At 57.0% G+C, this 17,486-nt stretch overlaps 1 protein-coding gene across 4 annotated transcripts in view; it reads right to left on the reverse strand.

The window, feature by feature from the left end:
- Positions 1-2,424: 2,424 nt before the first annotated feature.
- Positions 2,425-17,486, reverse strand: part of MTMR3 (myotubularin related protein 3) — a 77,730-nt gene continuing 62,668 nt past the window's right edge. The window contains exons 14-21 of one of the 4 annotated variants that reach the window (XM_054173328.1): positions 16,693-16,878; positions 15,172-15,342; positions 13,238-13,383; positions 10,822-12,241; positions 8,217-8,327; positions 7,615-7,703; positions 5,862-5,888; positions 2,425-2,954 (exon numbers count right to left, since the gene is read on the reverse strand). In XM_054173328.1, the coding sequence (XP_054029303.1) occupies positions 2,783-2,954; positions 5,862-5,888; positions 7,615-7,703; positions 8,217-8,327; positions 10,822-12,241; positions 13,238-13,383; positions 15,172-15,342; positions 16,693-16,878 (2,322 nt within the window). In that variant the 3' untranslated portion in view covers positions 2,425-2,782. The remainder of the gene's footprint in view (positions 2,955-5,861; positions 5,889-7,614; positions 7,704-8,216; positions 8,328-10,821; positions 12,242-13,237; positions 13,384-15,171; positions 15,343-16,692; positions 16,879-17,486) is intronic. The other 3 variants (XM_054173330.1, XM_054173329.1, XM_054173331.1) reach the window with 3 other exon arrangements.

Below are 17,486 nucleotides of genomic sequence, written 5' to 3' on the forward strand. Positions count from 1 at the left end.
TTGGGAGCAACAACAGGAAAGTTCTGCAGTGCTCCTTCAGAAAACGAAGGCTGCTGCTCTCTCTGGCCTGCAGGGAGCTTGTCCAGTTCCTCCTGCCTGTGTCCTAAGGCTGCTGCAGCTCCCACTGACAGCAATCCCTGCAAGCAGGATCCCTCCAGACACAACCCCCTGCAAGCAGGATCCCTCCAGACACAACCCCCTGCAACCAGAAACCCTCCAGACACAACCCCCTGCAAGCAGGATCCCTCCAGACACAACCCCCTGCAAGCAGGATCCCTCCACCCAAGCCAAAGAAAACCCCAACCCCAGAGGGGGTCCTGCTGCAGCCTCCTTCAGAGGCTTTGGGGCTCCTGCTGAACCCTGGCTTTCTCCCCTAGGAGGGAGAGGGAAGGCAAGCAATAAATCAGAAGGTGTGTTAGCAAAAGCTCCCATGCAAAAGGCTAAACTTTATTCACTTTATTTATATATTTACCACCTCTAGAGTATTTACTTCTTGCTTTGACCAAAAAAAAAGAGGGGAAAAAACAGGGGAGGGGGGAAACAAAAAACCAAAGGGACAAAAACCCCCAACTGAGAAAGAGAGGAGCACTTGACTCTCGGGAGGAGAGCAGGGTCTATGTACAGCTGTGGAGAGCTCCTGCTTCCTCCTTTACATACAAAGAAAATAATAATATTAATAAAAAAGTGCTTCATCCATCCAAAAAAGGACTCAGAGCTGCAAGCATTTATTCACACTGTACAGCACAGCCCCCCCGCCCCCTCCCCGGACCCGTATCCGCACCTCTTGGCACCTCTCCTTAGCCACTGCCTCCTGCCCGCCCGCACCGCACCCCCGCCCTGAGCGCAGCCAGCCCCTGGCCGCAGCCAGCCCCTGGCCGCAGCCAGCTCCTGCCCGCAGCCAGCCCCTGCCCGCAGCCAGCCCCTGCCCGCAGCCAGCTCCTGCCCGCAGCCAGCCCCTGCCCGCAGCCAGCTCCTGCCCGCAGCCAGCCCCTGGCCGCAGCCAGCTCCTGCCCGCAGCCAGCTCCTGCCCGCAGCCAGCCCCTGCCCGCAGCCAGCTCCTGCCCGCAGCCAGCTCCTGCCCGCAGCCAGCCCCTGCCCGCCGCGGCCTGGCCGCCGCCTGCCGCTCAGCCTCCTCCTCCCTCCTGCCCCAAGCCCCGCGGCTCAGCCCCGGCGGCTCCGCTCCGGGTGCTCCTGGCGCCGGCCGGGCAGCCAACACCCCCAGATACACCTGGCCTGGAGAACTCCCTTGGGACCTTTGCTCTGCCCTCCCGATGGTTTCGGAGCCCACAGCAGGGCTGCTGCAGCAGCCTCCCGGCCGTTGTTTCGCCCGGGCAGTCCTCAGGTGTGCGCCGCAGCAGCGCAGCCGCCCGGCAGGGGGACAGGGAAGCTCGACCTCCCAGATCGGCTCCCCCGCGATGTTCCCCAGCAAGGGTCCCAGGTGGTTTTCTCCGCCTGAGGGTGGCTTTGGGTGGTGTGATTCTGACATCTGGGCAGGGAAGCGCTCCTTTGGCCCAGGGCTTCTTGGGTTCTGAGCTTGTGTGGCCAGGACTTGCAAGACATCCAGCAGGCCTCTTGATTGTCCCCAGAGCAGCAGGACCTGGTCTGGGCAGCGCACTGGGAGCAGGGTCTGCAGCTCCTCCTTGCCCAAGGGCGCTGGGAAGGAGGGGCAGCAGCACCCCAGGCTCCTTCAAAGCACAGTCAGGAGATTCACACTTCAGGGAGGTGGCTTGAGAAGCGACTCGGATTGGGCCTGAAGGCAGCAGGGGAATCTGTGGTGCAGCTCAGGTCGCTCTCAAATCCTCAGGCAGCTTTTGCCTGGCAGGAGTGCACCGAACGCAGGCTGAGCAAGGAGGAGATGTCCCAGGAGCATGACACGAGCCGGCACACGGCTCACAGGCCCGGCCCAGTACAAGCCCAGCGTGTCCCAGTCGCTCTGGCGCTGCCGTGGATGGTCTCGGTGAAGTGCGAGCCCGCCCGGCAGCAGGGCCTGGCTCTGCAGGCGGCTCCGGGAGCAGCTTCGCCTCGCCCAAACCACGCAGCAGGCGGGGCCGGGGCAAAGGCTGGCGGCTTCGGCTGCCCCGCTCGGGTTTAGCTCATGAATTGTGTTTGCACGGCTTCGGGGGGTACCAGCACAGACCCCCCGCGGTCCCAGCCCCTCCCAGAGCGCCCCCGCTCCGCGCCGCGGGTGCCGAGCACGGCCCCGGGCGAGCAGAGCCCCCGTGGCGGCCGAGGGTAACTAAAGGCCACTCTAAGAACAGAGGCAGGAGGCTCTCCTGGGGAGCCACATTCCCAACTCTTCTAGCAGCAACAGGTTCCCAAACAGCAGGTTGGTGTTCGGGAGGAACAGGAGTGATTGAAAGCAGGAGCGCTGCCGCGACAGGCACTCGGGCCCTGCCCCCGGGCCGGGCGGACTCCCCTCCTCCTCTCCCCTTCCTCTGCGCCCCCTCTGTTTGCAGCAGTTCTCCAGCGGGACCAGTTCGATACAGAGGGGAAGCCTGGTCCTGGTGCAAGCTCCCTGCCCACGTCCCCGCTCCTCCAGCAAACAAACACAGATATATTATTATGTACACACACACGCCGACACGTACACACAGAGAGGACAGAAAGGGAAGGGGAGAGCTGGGGAAGGAGCCTCCCGCAAGCCAGCAGCACGTCCTCCGGCTCTGTGCTCCGCGCCCCGACCTCCTCCGAAGCGCCGCGGGGCTCTCGCCGCCGCCCCGCCTCGGCCCTCCCAGCATCGGCACCGGCACGGCTGCTCCCCCGCCGCTCCCAGCACGGGGCTCTAATTAGATGTGGCAGTGATGGGTTTGTCCAGTTCGAGATCAAGGCTGGAGCTGCTGGGGTGCAAGCTGCTGTAGCACGATTTGCAGACTCTGCTGGGTTCAAAGAGCTGCTGGCTGGGAACGGGCACCTTCTGGTTACAGCAGCTGGAGCAGAACACGTTGCCACAGTTCCTTGCAGCAGGAAGAGGGGAGAGAAGGAAAAGAGCAGATTAGAAGCAGTGAGGGTTACCTGAGATGTGTAACTGCAGTGCTCACAGCGTTGTGCTGGGCTCAGCCCTGCAGCTGCTCCTCCCTCGGTACAGCCCTCCAGCGTCTGCAGCCTCTGCCTCCCAGCTCCGGAGGGGAAGCAGAGCTCTAGGGACAGAGCCCGGAGAGGAGCACAAGGTGAGCCGTGGTACAGAGTGACAGCTCATTAAACATCTCCACCCTGACAGCTCTTCTGTACCTCTGGACTGTGCCAAACTGGAGGGAACCACGGACGAGCTCTCCCCACATCCCATGGGGGAGCTCGGGCAGGGTGCTGCCCAGCGCTGCCTCTGCTGCCCTGTGGCTGAGAGAAGCTGAACCAGAGCCACCCTGGGGTTGGGCTGGAGCACCTCCACTATGGGGACAGGCTGAGGGAGTCAGGGCTGTTCAGCCTGGAGAAGGCTCCAGGGAGACCTTAGAGCAGCCTTGCAGTACCTGGAGGGGCTACAGGAGAGCTGGGGAGGGACTCTGGACGAGGGCTGGGAGTGACAGGATGAGCAGCAATGGACTGACTCACAAGGAGGGCAGATTGAGACTGGAGATGAGGAAGAAGTTCTTGACAGTGAGGGTGGTGAGACACTGGAACAGGTTGCCCAGGGAGGTTGTGGATGCTTGCCCCCTGGAGGTGCTCAAGGCCAGGCTGGATGAGGCCTTGAGCAGCCTGGGCTGGTGGGAGGTGTCCCTGCCCATGGCAGGGGGTTGGGACTGGATGAGCTTTAAGGTGCCCAAAGCATTCTGTGATTCCATGGATCTGGTGCTCAAGCCCCTGCCCCAGGTCTGCACTAGACAAGCTGAGCAGCACTGCCCTGTGGGCACCCTGGGGTTTCTCTCTCAAGAGCACTGCTGTAGGTTTCGAAGGTGGGACAGATGAAACAAGGTAACTCCCAAGGCAGCTCCAGCGCTGGTGACACCATCCTCCCCTGCCCCCAGCCTGGGCCCTTCTGTGGCACTGCCAACAGTCCCCCCCCCCCCCTGCACGCAGTGCAGCAAGTCAGGAGGGACCATGCAAAGCCAGGAGCTGTGCAGCCAGGATCTCATGCTCAGCAGTGGCTGCTGGGGCTGGCAGGGCATGCACCCCGCAGGAGGCAGGGACAGCAATTAAACCTGGCCACTAATTACCTGCTCTTCAACACCCCCTGTGCCCTGTCCTCACAGGTCCTCTGTTCTCACAGGGAGCTCAGCAGAGCACTCCAGGGACAGGAAGGTCCCAAGCTGCCCTCTGTGCCTGGTGCCCTCTCCATTAACCCTTTGGCACCAGGGCCTTGTGCCGTTGGCACATCTGCTGCTGCCAGGAGGCTGATGGAGCATTCTGCCTGCACCCAGCAGCTTCCACAAAGCCTCCCCTGCCCAGAGACCAGGCTCCCAGCTGCTGGGCACTGCTGGGGAAGGAGTCAGCAGGGGAATCCCATTTCTCACTTCACTGGGCTCATTTTCTCCGCTCTGCACCGTGCTAAGCCCAGCCCAGGAGGCTGCCAAGGGCCTGCAGCTGGTCTGGGCTCCTCAGGAGCCCCCTGAACAGCTCTGCTGCTCAAAGCACCACTGTGCAGCAGGAGCTGGCTGGTGAGGCTGGAGGAGCACCAGAGGGATTCAAACAAGCCTCTGAACACCCCCCCAGGGGTCTGTGTTGCTTCAGCCTCCTGCAACAGCAGCCTGTGTTTGCTGTCCCCCCAGCTCTGGAAAGCTCCAGTAACTCCTCTCTCTCTCTCTCTCTCTCTCTCTCTCTCTCTCTCCTGGTGGTCCTCTGCTTCACTTGAGAGTAAAAAGAGACCTTAGAAAACATGCTGGAAAAGCGATCTTGCTGCTCTGGGGAGGGTGACTCCACCCTGTGAGGCTGCACTTCAGCACTGGGGGCAGTTTTGGGCCCCTCACTCCAAGAAGGACATTGAAGGTCTGGAGCAGGTCTGGAAGAGGGCAACAAATCTGGTGAAGGGTCTGGAGAACAGGGCTGGTGAGGAGCAGCTGAGGGAACCAGGGCTGTTCAGCCTGGAGAAAAGGAGGCTGAGGGGAGACTTCCCACTCTCTGTAAGTGCCTGAAAGGAGGCTGGAAGGAGGTGGGCCTCAGACTGCCAAGCAGTGGTAGGACAGGAGGAGATGGCCTCAGGTTGTGCCAGGGGAGGTTTAGGTTGGAGATTAGCAGAAATGTCTTTGCTGAGAGTGGTCAGGCACTGGAACAGGCTGCCCAGGGAAGTGGTGGGGTCACCACCCCTGAAGGTGTTGAACAAGTGTGTGGCCATGGCACTTGGGGACATGGTGGTCTTGGGTTGAACTGGGTGACCTGAGAGGGCTTTTCCAACCTGCATGACTCCATGTAAAATCAGGGTACAGCACCTCCCCCCCTCACCACCTCACAGAGCTCCACCCATTGCTGCTGACCCCAACCCTCCCCCAGCTCTCCCTGGCTGCTGCTGCCGTGGGATTGCCAGCGCTGAACCAAGCAGCAGCTTTGGTCACCACACTGCCCCAAGAGATCAGAAGTGTTTGAGAACAGAGAGACCTCTCCCCAAAACAAGGCAAAAGAAAGGGGAAAGAATCCAAATTGAAAGGCTGAGGGCTGAAGTGCAGGGGCAGCCTCTGCTCAGTTAGAAGTGAAGCAGCTCTGTTACCCACACACACAGGGTTAGTGTGAGCCACTCCCAGCTGAAGCTACCCACGGACAAGTGCTGAATGAAGAGAGGCCCAGGGTCTGAGCACCCACAGGCCCTGCCAGCCAGCCACAGCTCACCTCCAGTGACTGCTGGGCATGGGAATGACAAAGAGGGGAAGAAGTTAGTGTGGAGGAGTTACCAAGAGAAGGCAGACAGACAACAGGCAGAGGATGCTGGAAATGCTCACCAGATCTGATCAACACGGTCACTGTCCCTGCAAGGAGGGGAGAGAGAGCTCAGAGGGGAATGAGCAAAAGAAGCAAACAGTGCCAATGAAGGAAGTTGGATGTTCTTATCCCAGGGGGCAGGTTTCAGCTCCTTTTCACTCTCAGGAAGATGCTGAGCAGCCTGACACTGATCCCTGGGGTGCCTGGAAGTGAGGACCATGGGAATAGCACCTGGAGGTGTTCAAGGCCAGGCTGGGTGAGGCCTTGAGCAACCTGCTGTAGGGGGAGGTGTCCCTGCCCATGGCAGGGGGGTTGGAACTGGATGTTCTTTAAGGTCCCTTCCAACCCAAACCATTCTGTGACTTTATGAGTCTTGGGTTTCTTCTTGGTTGCCATTCCTTGCTGCTCTCTACCAGGAGCAACCAGAGCTCCTGGACAGCCTGCTCACCCAGGTCAGACAGCTGAAAGCTGCAGAACAAAGGGCTCTAAAGGGCAATTTGCAACCAGTCTTGAAACCCTGAGCCACTTTTCCTTCCTTGTGGTGTTGAGGGTGTCCTGTGTGTATCCATGTGCTAGGATTTCTCCAGAGCCCAGGTCTAGGAGACCAGAAGGTGGATGCCAAGTGTGGGTCAGCCTGGGGAGGCACTGCTGATGGGCTGAAAGTCATCCCAGACACCTCTGGGAGGAGGACAGAGGAAACCACCACTGTAACTCCCCTACAGCCCTTCAGCCAGGTACAGCTGCTTGTTGAGTCACTGCATTTCCCATCTGCAGCCTTAAGACCTACAAATGGGCACCAGCACAGTGGACATGAAAAACACCCAACTCATTCAGCTGCTCTTCACTCCTCCCTGGGCTGCTTTCTCTCCACAAGGAGTCTTAGTGGAGTGCACTATAAAATGGACACCAACCACAAGTGGTGTTTAGAATCCACTACAACTTCCACACCCAAGGCAGCAGCAAACTGTGGCAACTGCTAAGTGTTTGAAGGGTGGTTCCTGCCATGGCTTTTTCATGTCCAGCAATCAGGAACAGGAATTTAGTTGAAGAAGACCTTAGAAAGCAGAGAGTCTCTAGCTGGAGCCTGAGCTAATCCAGAGGCCTCTGCCACCTGCTCTTCCCTGAGCCCCTGCTGCCTGTGCTGTGTTAGCCTCCCTGGGCACTATGCTTGGGAAAGAATAATCCAGAACCCTTTTCTTTCACAGATTTTCCTTTCCAGGGGAATGCAAAGGGAAGGATGGGTAGAGAAGGGAAGGATGGGTAGAGAAGGGAAGGATGGGTAGAGAAGGGAAGGATGGGTAGAGAAGGGAAGGATGGGTAGAGAAGGGAAGGATGGGTAGAGAAGGGAAGGATGGGTAGAGAAGGGAAGGATGGGTAGAGAAGGGAAGGAGCAGCTTGACCTCCAGGGTCATGTATTTGCAGTACTGAAGGCTACAGTAACAAACCACTGGGTTTGATGACTTACACCCTCTGAGAAACCTAAACCAGCCAAAGGGCTGCCTCCAAATGCAGTCTGAGGAAAAGGCAGGACTGGGCTGGAGCAGACACCAAATGTGGCTTTTAAAGTGTATCCTCTGGAGGCACTGGGAGTGAGCAGGAGAAAGCCTTCTGCTCTTCCCAAGCGCTGGGCACCTTCAGGAGCAAGCACAGCCCTGCTCTCAAACACCCATTCTGAGTCCATCTGGAGAAAGGAGCTAGGTGTGGAGAGAAAAGCCTGGCTGAAGAGGGGAGGGAACCAGCCCAGCTGTGCCCCTGGCTCCCTGCAGAGGTTACCTGCAGTGGTGCTTCCTGCTGGCGAGCCAGAAGGCGCTGTCACAGCCGTAGCAGTGTGCAGCCAGGTGGTCTGGAAGCCATCGTGTCACCTGGGGGAAAGAGGAGACAACTGTATCAAGGAGAGGGCAATTAGACCCATCTCATCTACACTCACAGTGTCATCAAAGCAAAGCAGCACGAGGGAAGTCTTTGTTCTGAGCACAAACTCAGTGCTGGCAACAGCTGAAGACAGACAACAGAAACCTTCCCTTGCAGAACAGCCAGCGCTGCGCTCCCCTCAGACAGCGACGGCGCCAGGGAGTCCGACTCCTTGGGCTTTCCTGTGCTTTACCAGAGTCCAGGCCAAGAACACTCCCCAAGCATCTGTCCACCTGAGGCTCCTTCAGCTGAGCATCCCTTCCACAGCTCCTCACAGAGTTCACACAGACAAGCAGAGGGCTCATAGGCACAGGTACTGATATTTAAAGTGTGAGACACAAGCGAAGTGCAAGGAGGATAGCTCACAAGAAGGGGCAACATGACCAGAGGCTGCAGGAGAACTCCAATCATGAACATCCCATCCTAGCAGAGGAATGAGTGCTTTACAGGGGTTTAGTCTGTACCTCTGTGTCCTGTTTATCCACCTGCTCCCAGCTGGCTTCAGAGAAAATCTCTGTGCTGCAGCGAGACAAGCAGTTCTGATCCAGATTGCTTTCCGAGTCGGGTATAGAAGTCTGTTGGCAAACAAACACAGCTGAGCAGAACCTCCCCAGGGTCCTCCTGCCACACAAATACAAGCTGGACACTTGTGGGGAGAAGAGGAGAGGGATCCTCCTGCTAAGGAAGAGCAGGCAAGGTCTGCACTGGAAGGGTGCCAGAAGCAGTCACCACCTGACAGCACACGCAGCAGGTGGCTCTCTGCAGGGGGCTGGCTGGTGCCCTGTGCTGAGGCAGGTTGTGCAGTGGGCAACTGCAAAGGAAACCCTAAAGGGAATTCAGAAATCAATCCAAAACCCCCAGCAGGTCAGATGCTGACCCTCTGATGGCACAATGAGGTGAGGCAGAATGGATTTTCAGTCTGGCAAAGCTGTGGGGCTGTGGCTCCAAGGTCAGGGTCACAGCTCCTCTCCAAGGTTGTTCCACCTTCCAGACTGGTTCCAGTGAGAGGCAGATCCTTCTGGCAGCAAAAATTCTGGATCATAGGAGCCAACCCAGACATAGGCAACTCAGAATGGGAGCCAAACACATATTCCATAGGGATTCTGGAGGAATGATCCTTCCTCAGTAGAGTCTCTCCAGGTAGAGCTGGATTTTAACTGACTTAAAACTCAGCCAGCCCTTAGAATAGATCACAACCCAGCAAGAATCCTGAGCTGCTGCCTCTGTGTGCCTGAGGAATGGGTGTCTCTGGAGCTCCAGAAGACAACCTGCTGCTCCCAAGCTGAGGCACAAAGAGAAGCTAGGGATCAGATTGTGCTCACTCCCAGCCCTGCTCCTCACTTTGTAAAAGCCCTTTCAAGCAGGAGTGTGATCAATAAAGCCAAGGATCCAACTGTCCCCAGGGAATGGGGCTGCCAGTGACACCCAGCTGAACCAACACCGAAGTGGACACCCAAAGGAGCACGTGGAGCTGTTGTCTCCAGTGTGGACAGCCAGGAGGGCTCTGGGTGGTTTTTCTCACACCAGCTGTACCTGGGACTATCCAGCACCTCTGCCTCTTGGGAACAGTATGAAATGACACAAACAGAAGCTGGAACCCTCCCATCCACCACTCTTCCCCCTCAGTTTTGCAGGTACATGAAGCACATCCTCGTGTGCAGGCAGGAAGAGGCCATTCTGCATGGCTGTTATGCCAGCCTCAGGAATGACAAAGCCACTGCTCTGCCCAGCATTCAAACCACAGCAGGGTATAAAAGCTGCTGCAGAGATTAGAAGCCTCCTCACGGTCCCCTTCGTGCCCCTTTCCTCCTCCCATGCCTGCCTGCTGTCCCAAGGAGCAATCCCCTCCTTGGTTATTTCCCTCAGCTTTTGAGAACCCAGGGTTTGTAGCAAGCTGCTGCAGCTCTGCTCTCTGAAGCCTCTGCAGCACAGGACTCCTTGATCTCAGTGTTCCATCCAAGCAACAGCAACTGGACTTCTTTTGACCTTTTATTACTATTCAGTAATCAAAAGAGGAGGAGAAATAAGTAAGGGAGAAGCAAGCTAAAACCCCACCTAAAATACAGAGAGATGCATCAAAACCTTGCTGGTTGTTGAGATCTTCACCTTGGATTTGACTGACTTCATTCCTGCCTTTAACATTGCTTGTGTAACCACAACTACCAAGCTCACAGGTTCAGAGAATGGGTTGGAAAGGACCAACTCCCCTGCCATGGGCAGGGACACCTTCCACTAGAAGCAGGCTGCCTTGGGCAGCCCAACCATCTGAAAGTGGAGGCTGGAACCTCAGGGGTTTGAGCTATCAGAGCAGCCAGTGCTGCATCTTACCCTGAGCAGGCAGAGCACCAGAGATCAGTCCTACACTACTGTGCCAACGAATGCCACAGTCACATCCTTAGGGAAACAGCTGAAGACAACAGTGAAATGAATGTGTTCTGTCTGAGTGAGGCCCATGGAGGTGTTTGAGAGTGCCCAGGTATGGCTGGGTGCCCATCCTGAAGCAGACCTTTGGTACATTTATGCTCAATCTAAAGTCCAGTGAAGACAGCAGTCACTGCTAACTGCCATTTGTCAGCTGTTTGCCCGCTTCAGAATCACAGAATGGCTCAGGTTGGAAGGCACCTCAGAGAGCATCTACTCCAACCCCCCTGCCATGGGCAGGGACACCTCTCAACCAGACTTGGCTGCTCAAAGCCTCATCCAGCCTGGCCTTGAGCACGTCCAGGGAGGAGGCAGCCACAACCTCTCTGGCAACCCCTTCCAGAGTCTCACCACCCTCAGACTGAAGAAATTCTTCCTGAGCTCTGAGCCTGCTCTCCCTCAGCTTCTAAGCATTCCCCCTTGGCCTGGCTCTGGACACCCTCAGGAGAAGCTCTTCTGTAGCCTTCCTGCAGCTTCCCTTCAGATAATGGAAGGCAGCTGTAAGGTCCCCCCCTGGAGTCTTCTTACCTCCAGGCTGAGCACCCCCAGCTCCCTCAGCCTGCCCTCACAGCAGAGGTTTATAAACCACTGCACGGCCAAACCCCAGCGCCCCGGTGCGGCGCGCGGCGGCAGCCCTGTCTCACTCACCACTTCGTCTCCATAGTCACCGTTGAGGCGCAGGGAGCTGTTGAGGAACTGGCTCTCCAGGCGGCTCCTCAGCTCCTGCACTTGCTTCTTCAGGGTCTCCACCTCCTGCTGATGGCCGCTCTCGATCTGCCGCAGGCGCTGCTGGATGACGTCGGAGTAGACGGGCATCCCGTCGTCGTCCAGGTGGCTCCTGGCGGGCTGGTCCGGGCTGCTGGCCGCCTGCTGCTTGCCCAGCTGGCCCAGCACCCACTTGTGGTGCAGGTTCCTCAGGTGGAACTGCGCGGAGCCGCAGCTCGCCGCGGAGACCTGGCGGCTGAGCGAGGCCTTCAGCCGGCCCTCCTCCCCGTTCAGGCAGTGTCCGTTGGCCGCGGGGTGCTTCTGGGAGCCGCCGAGCCCCGCGGGCCTCTCCGCCGCCTTGTTCTCGGGCTCCGGCTCCCCGTTGCACACAATCTCGTCTTTACATTCGGCTAAAGGCAAGGCACAAGGGGAAGGCATCGGGATGTGTGTGGTGCTGCTACCAGAAGTCCTGTGTGCTCTGCTTCCCAGTTTCTGGAGCTCTATCACGCTCTCCCACTCCGGCCTGGCCGCCGTGGGCCAAGCGCGCTCCTCGGCGCTGTTGCTGGTGGGGTGAGGTCTGTGGCAAGGCCCCCTGGGAAGGGGCTCCTGCTTGGCTTCATTCTCTGTTAAGGTTTCTGTGGAGCTTTCAATGTTGGATGTTCTTGCCTCGTGTGGGACTGTGAGAGGTAAGGGCAGGCTGGCCTGCCCTGCGCCGTGCAGGCTCTCTGCCTCTCCTTGAAGCTTGCCAGGGCCGTCCTCCTCCGCGCTCATCTGGGCATCTCTACTTACAGAGGTCTCCAAAGGAGCAGGCTGGAGGCCTTTCACCTGAGGTAGCTTCTGGACAGCATTACTGAGGTCAGCCAGCTCCTCCTCTTGTGCTTTAAGCTCAGAAGCACCTTGTGAGGCCGGATGCGGACTGCATGCTGGACTGTTCATCGCGACGCCTTTATTCACCTCAGCCCTTTCACAGAGCTCACTGACATACCCATGGAGGCTCTCGGCTCTCTTCTCCTTCTCCAGGGCAACCTCTTCCCCTTTACCTCCCGTCTCTAGGCTACCCCTTAAGTGCTCCTCCAGACCAACGTCGTCTTTAGTGGCCTCTTGCAAAATGTTCTCCATCTGTCCCTCCGCCACGCCGGCAGCCACGGAGAGCTCAGCGCCCAGGGGGGCCCTGCCCTGCTTGCCCAGGCTGTCTGCCTCGAAGGGGTCGTCGCCAGCAGTGCCCAGGCCGCTGAGCTCCAGGGAGCGCCGGTGCTCCTGCCACTTCTCGTTGAGGCTGGGGTCGCTGCTGCGGCGGTTGGTGGGAGGCACGCTGCTGTCACAGGCGCTTGTCAGATTGTCAAACGACCTCGTCTTTGGTAACCTGCAAAGGGGCACACCATCAGCAGCCAAAGGCAGGGGATTTGGGGGTTTGAAGCATCTAGAGACCTAGAGTTTAACAACTGCCCCACCTCCTGCCCCACCTCCCCCAGCTGGTAGCTAATGGGCTGCAGTGAAGCCATCATCTGGGAACACATTTTGACCATCTGCAGTGCAGAGCACCTTCGGTACTTTCTCTGCTTGCCATCAGGAGAACATGTTCAATCAGACTTCCAACGTTCCCTTTAGCACAGAGCAGAGGTGCTTACAGCCTGGGCACACCTCCCACTTAACATGTGCTCAGAAGCATTGGACAAAGAAGCAGAGAAATGGTTATGCAACACAAAGAAGGACTCCAATTCCAGACAGCTAAGCGAAAGCTCACACTCCACAAGGATGCAAGGAACCCTACAAGGCTGTGCAACACCCAGAGCTTAACTCCAGGTGCTGATCCTCATAGAATGGTTTGGGTTGGAAGGGACCTTAAAGATCATCCAGTTCCAACCCCCCTGCCATGGGCAGGGACACCTCACACCAGACCAGGCTGCTCAAGGCCTCATTAAATCTGGCCTCGAAAACCTCCAGGGAAGAGGCAGCCACAACCTCCCTGAGCAACCTGTTCCAGTGTCTCCCCACCCTGTCAAGAATTTCTTCCTCATCTCCAATCTAACTCTGCCCACCTCAAGCTTCAATCCATTCCTTCTCATCCCATCACTACAAGCCCTTACAAGAAGCCCCTTCCCAGCTTTCCTGTAGCCCCTCTGGGTACTGGAAGGCCACCAGGAGGTCTCCCTGGAGCCTTCTCTTCTCCAGGCTGAGCAGCCCAAACTCTCTGCTACGCCATCAGCTCTCACAGCTGAGACAATGCCAGGCCACCAGTCCCACAAACAACCCCAGGGAAAACCCTTCCCTCCCCCAGCAAGTATTCTCCTCTTTATAGCCCACAATATTCTCTGTTGATCTTACTTCACAGGGTGGGATTTCTGGGCTGGAGGCTCACCTGCCCAGAGGCTGATCTTCAGGGCTAGAGCCTGGCACAGGGTAGGGGGCACAGGTGTCGTCGGTGGGGGTGGAGGGGGAGGAGCAGGGCAGGTAGACAGCGCTCCAGAGCATGAGGTTCCGCACGTGGCACACAGGGTACAGCACCTGTGGGGAGAACAGGCCCCGCTCAGAAAGGCTCTACCCAGGAGCTCTGCAGGTCTGGCTGCAGGAGCTTGCTGTGCAGGGCTGCAAGGGGAGGCTCTGCCAGGTCTCCAGCTCACTGGGAAGGGCAGCTGAGCAGCGCTGGCACTTGCAATGAACTCCACTTGGCTCTATCATTATCTCCCCATTCAGAGGCAGAGGCGGAACAAGGGCGCCTTTCAGCCTCTCCTGAATGAACTGCTGCAGTGTGCTCTCTGTGAATCTACACCTCAATAATGCTGGGAGCAACTGAAACTGCTGCAGGATTCAGGGGCCCATTGTTAGTGCAGAGATCTCCTTGCACTTTGCCTTGCAGGGCTGCCACACAGGAGCTGAACTAACGAGCCCGTGCAGTGCTGCAGCTCCTCAGAGCCAGCCCTGCCTGCAGCAGCAGCACTCACACAGTACAAATTCAGTGCTTGCAGAAATCCTGTGCTATAGGCAGCTTGCTCTTAAAAGGGACTCCTTGAGTGTGGAACATGCTTTCACAGAATCCCTGACCCCAGCATGGTGGGGGCTGGAAGTGACCACAGGGGATCATGCAGTCCAAGCCCCCTGCTAAAGCAGCCTGCCCAAGTGAAAATGTGAAGCATTAAGAGAACTGAAGCTGTGCTAGAGGATCTGAGCTGTTTCCTGTTTAGATCAGATCAACTTAGACAGGGTCTAGGTTTGTGTGCAGTTCTAGGACACTCCTCTGACATAGCTAAGCTTTCTGTTTGTGCAACAGCAGAATGCTCTCTCCTGCAAAACCCAAGTGAAATGCTTCATGACAGCAAAGGCATTTCCAGGAGAGAGACATTTCTGAGGCTGCATTTGACATTCCTCAAAGATCAGCAAACTTAATGCAAGGCTTGACTCCTCAGAGTGAAGAGTGTTCAGAGGCACACCAGGCTGAGGAGCACACTCCTCTGGGGTGCCCTGTGCTCAGGATGGCAGTGAAGCCATCACAGAACCATTAAGGTTGGAAAAGACCTCCAAGTTCATGGAGTCCAACCATAACCCAACTACCATGGCCACTAAACACTACCCTGAAGCACCACATCTGCAGCTTCTTGAGCACCTCCAGGGATGGGGACTCCACCACCTCCTTGGGAAGTCTGTTCCAACCTCTCACCACTCTTGCAGCAAAGGAATTTTCCCTAATGTCCAACCTAAGCCTCCCCTGGCACAACTTGAGGCCATTTCCTCTCATCCTGTTGCTGGTTACCTGGGAGAGAGACCAAGTACAGCCTCACTCCAGCCTCCTTTCAGGGAGCTGTAGAGAGCAATGAGGCCTCCCCTCAGCCTCCTCTTCTCCAGACTAAACACCCCCAGCTCCATCAGCTGCTCCTCGTACAATGCCCCCCAAACCCTTCCCCAGCCTCTCTGGTCTTCTCTGGACACCCTCCAGCCCCTCAATGTCCTTCCTGTGCTGTGGTGCCCAGAACTGAACCCAGTGCTCAAGCTCTGGCCTCACCGGTGCCCACTACAGAGGCACCATCACTTCCCTACTCCTGCTGACCACACCACTGCTGATCCAGGCCAGGATGCTGGTGGCCTTCTTGGCTGCCTGGGCACAGGCTGGCTGGTGTTCAGCCCTCCTTCTCTACCAGGCTGCTTTCCAGCCCCCCAACCCCACGTGTCGCTTGGGGCTCTTGTGCCGCTTGGCCTTGTTAAAGCTCTTCCCTCATCATGCTGCCCCACTTGGGCATCTCCTTAAGGTGGACAGCTGTGGTGGTGCCTGCAGGCCCTGGGGGGCTGGAGGATACATACAGATTCCGACTGGGAGGAGTAGAGCAGGTTTTTGAAGGCTTTGTTTGCTGCCCGCAGCAAAGACCAGACCGAGCAGGTCCGCTCCTGAGTGTGCTTCTCTCCTCTCTCTTTCGCATTGTTGCACAGGAATGTACCAAAGAGGCAGGAGTAGGTGTGCTGCACCAACTTCACCTGCACAGACCAAAACAGGCAAGAGTCACATGGCAGAAGGGATCAGCTTCCCTGAGAGTCAGCAGTCAGGCTTCAACAGCACCAGATCCTCGCTTCACAGGCCAGCGCCTCCCCAGCCGGAGGCTGCCACGTGAACGCGCCCGGCACCCTGCACACGCCTCCCTGCAAGCTCACTGCCAAAAGAGTTCAGCCACCTGGCCAAGTCAGAAGGGAATCAAAACCAGCAAGAAAACAATATAAAGGCAAAAGAGTGTTTCATAATCAAGCAGAAAAGTCTTGCTGACTCCAACTCAGAGCCCTGCAGGACAGGCAAAGAAGAGACTCATGCCCCCTCCGTCATACAGCACGACTGCAGCACAGAAATCCTGATCGTTATTCCCTCTGTGCTCTGGCCCCAGCCCAACAGAACAGCTCCATCTCAACTTGACTTTAAGCAGACAAATGGCTTCCATGGGCTGATTCAGATGTTTAAATGAAGACAAGTCCTTCAGTACTCCAATCCATCAGGGGCTTTACTCTGAAAAGGGCAGAGCACTGAGGGGGACACACGCAGCTCCTGGAGCTCAGCAGGGTGCTGGGAGGCTGGTTACAACCTCACGTATCTCATTTCACAGCCCAGCTAAGCCAGGGCCGGACTCGGGTTACGTGGCTGAGCTGCTGAGTGGTAATTCCAGCCAGCCACCACCACAGGAATGTGCTTGCAATCTCTTTGTGGATCACACTCTGCATCAAAACTTCTATTCTTCAGGGTACTAGTCCTGCAGGCAGTGACTGCCACTGCCCCAGAGACCTGCTTTAGGCCTCCACAGCTGATTTCTGACCACCCCAGGTACATTTCTAGGAGGAGAGCTGCCTACTTCAGAAGGGAAGAAATCCAGCTCATGTATCACACACATTTTCAGCAAAGACACAGAAAAAACAAATGCAGGGAGAGGTAGGGGGCTGGCTGGTATTAGAGGAGTCGTCTTCTGGTCAAAATCAGATCAGAGCAGGGGGTCCTGTATATTGCCACTAACTCTGATGGGTTTTGTGCCGTGTGGGTGCTCTACAGTGGAGTCACTTCAGCACCTCTTCAGTGAGACTGTTAAACTCAGATCATTCCTTTCTTTAAAAGAAACCCCCTAAGGGACCTGCTTCTGCTTGAAGAGTGAGCAGACCTCAGGTCCCATGAAGCACAGCAGTACTTTTGTCTGCCGTATCCGGGCAGTCTCCCGTTACCTTCAGCAGGCTGCAGCACATCACAGACAGATTGGGACAAGCAGAAAGCCCGCGGGGGCGCTCTAGAGTGTTACTACGGGGAGTGGTTTAGAAGCAGGCTATAGAACAGCAATCTCTCAAGCCACAACTCACAAGGAATGCTTCGTTAAACTCGAAAGAGCAAGGGAACTGCCTCTGGAGCTGATGGACGCAGTCCAGCCACTGTAAAAACACTGGGCAGCGCTCATTTAGGTCATCCGAGTTCTCACCATGGCCACAGCGATCTGCAAACTTGTGGCCAAAATCCAGCCACTCCGTCTCCACTAGCACCTGGAAACCCTGTGGGAAGGGAAAGCATAGATGAAAAGTTCCTATTTGTCTTTCCTTCCATCTTACTAAGGTGGGCTGAGGCTCAGGGGAATCCCTCTGCGTCCTCGCTGCCGTTTCCCCGCGGCGCTGCTCTCGTCGCTGATCTCTGCCTGATGCCTCTGTTCTGAAACGCTGCACGGTCACAGCAGGACAGACATGGACCTGATGGAGCAGGTCCAGAGTAGGGCCACAAAGATGATCAGAGGGCTGGAGCAGCTCTGCTATGAAGACAGACTGAGAGAGTTGGGGCTGTCCAGCCTGAAGAAGACAAAGCTCCAGGGAGACCTTAGAGCTGCATCTCAGTATCTGCAGGGGAGCTCCAGGCAGGCTGGGGAGGGACTGTTCAGAAGGGGCTGTGGGGACAGGACGAGAGGCAATGGTTTCAAACTGGAGCAGGCCAGATTTAGGATGCACATCAGGAGGAAGTTCTGCACAATGAGGGCAGTGAGACACTGGAGCAGGCTGCCCAGGGATGTGGTTGAGGCCCTATCCCTGGAGACATTCAAGCTCAGCCTTGATGTGTCCCTTTGCAGCCTGCTCTAGTTGGAGTTGTCCCTGCTAAGTGCAGGGGGCTTGGA

This window comes from Dryobates pubescens, chromosome 25 (genome assembly GCF_014839835.1).
Source record: "Dryobates pubescens isolate bDryPub1 chromosome 25, bDryPub1.pri, whole genome shotgun sequence".
Lineage (NCBI taxonomy): Eukaryota > Metazoa > Chordata > Aves > Piciformes > Picidae > Dryobates > Dryobates pubescens.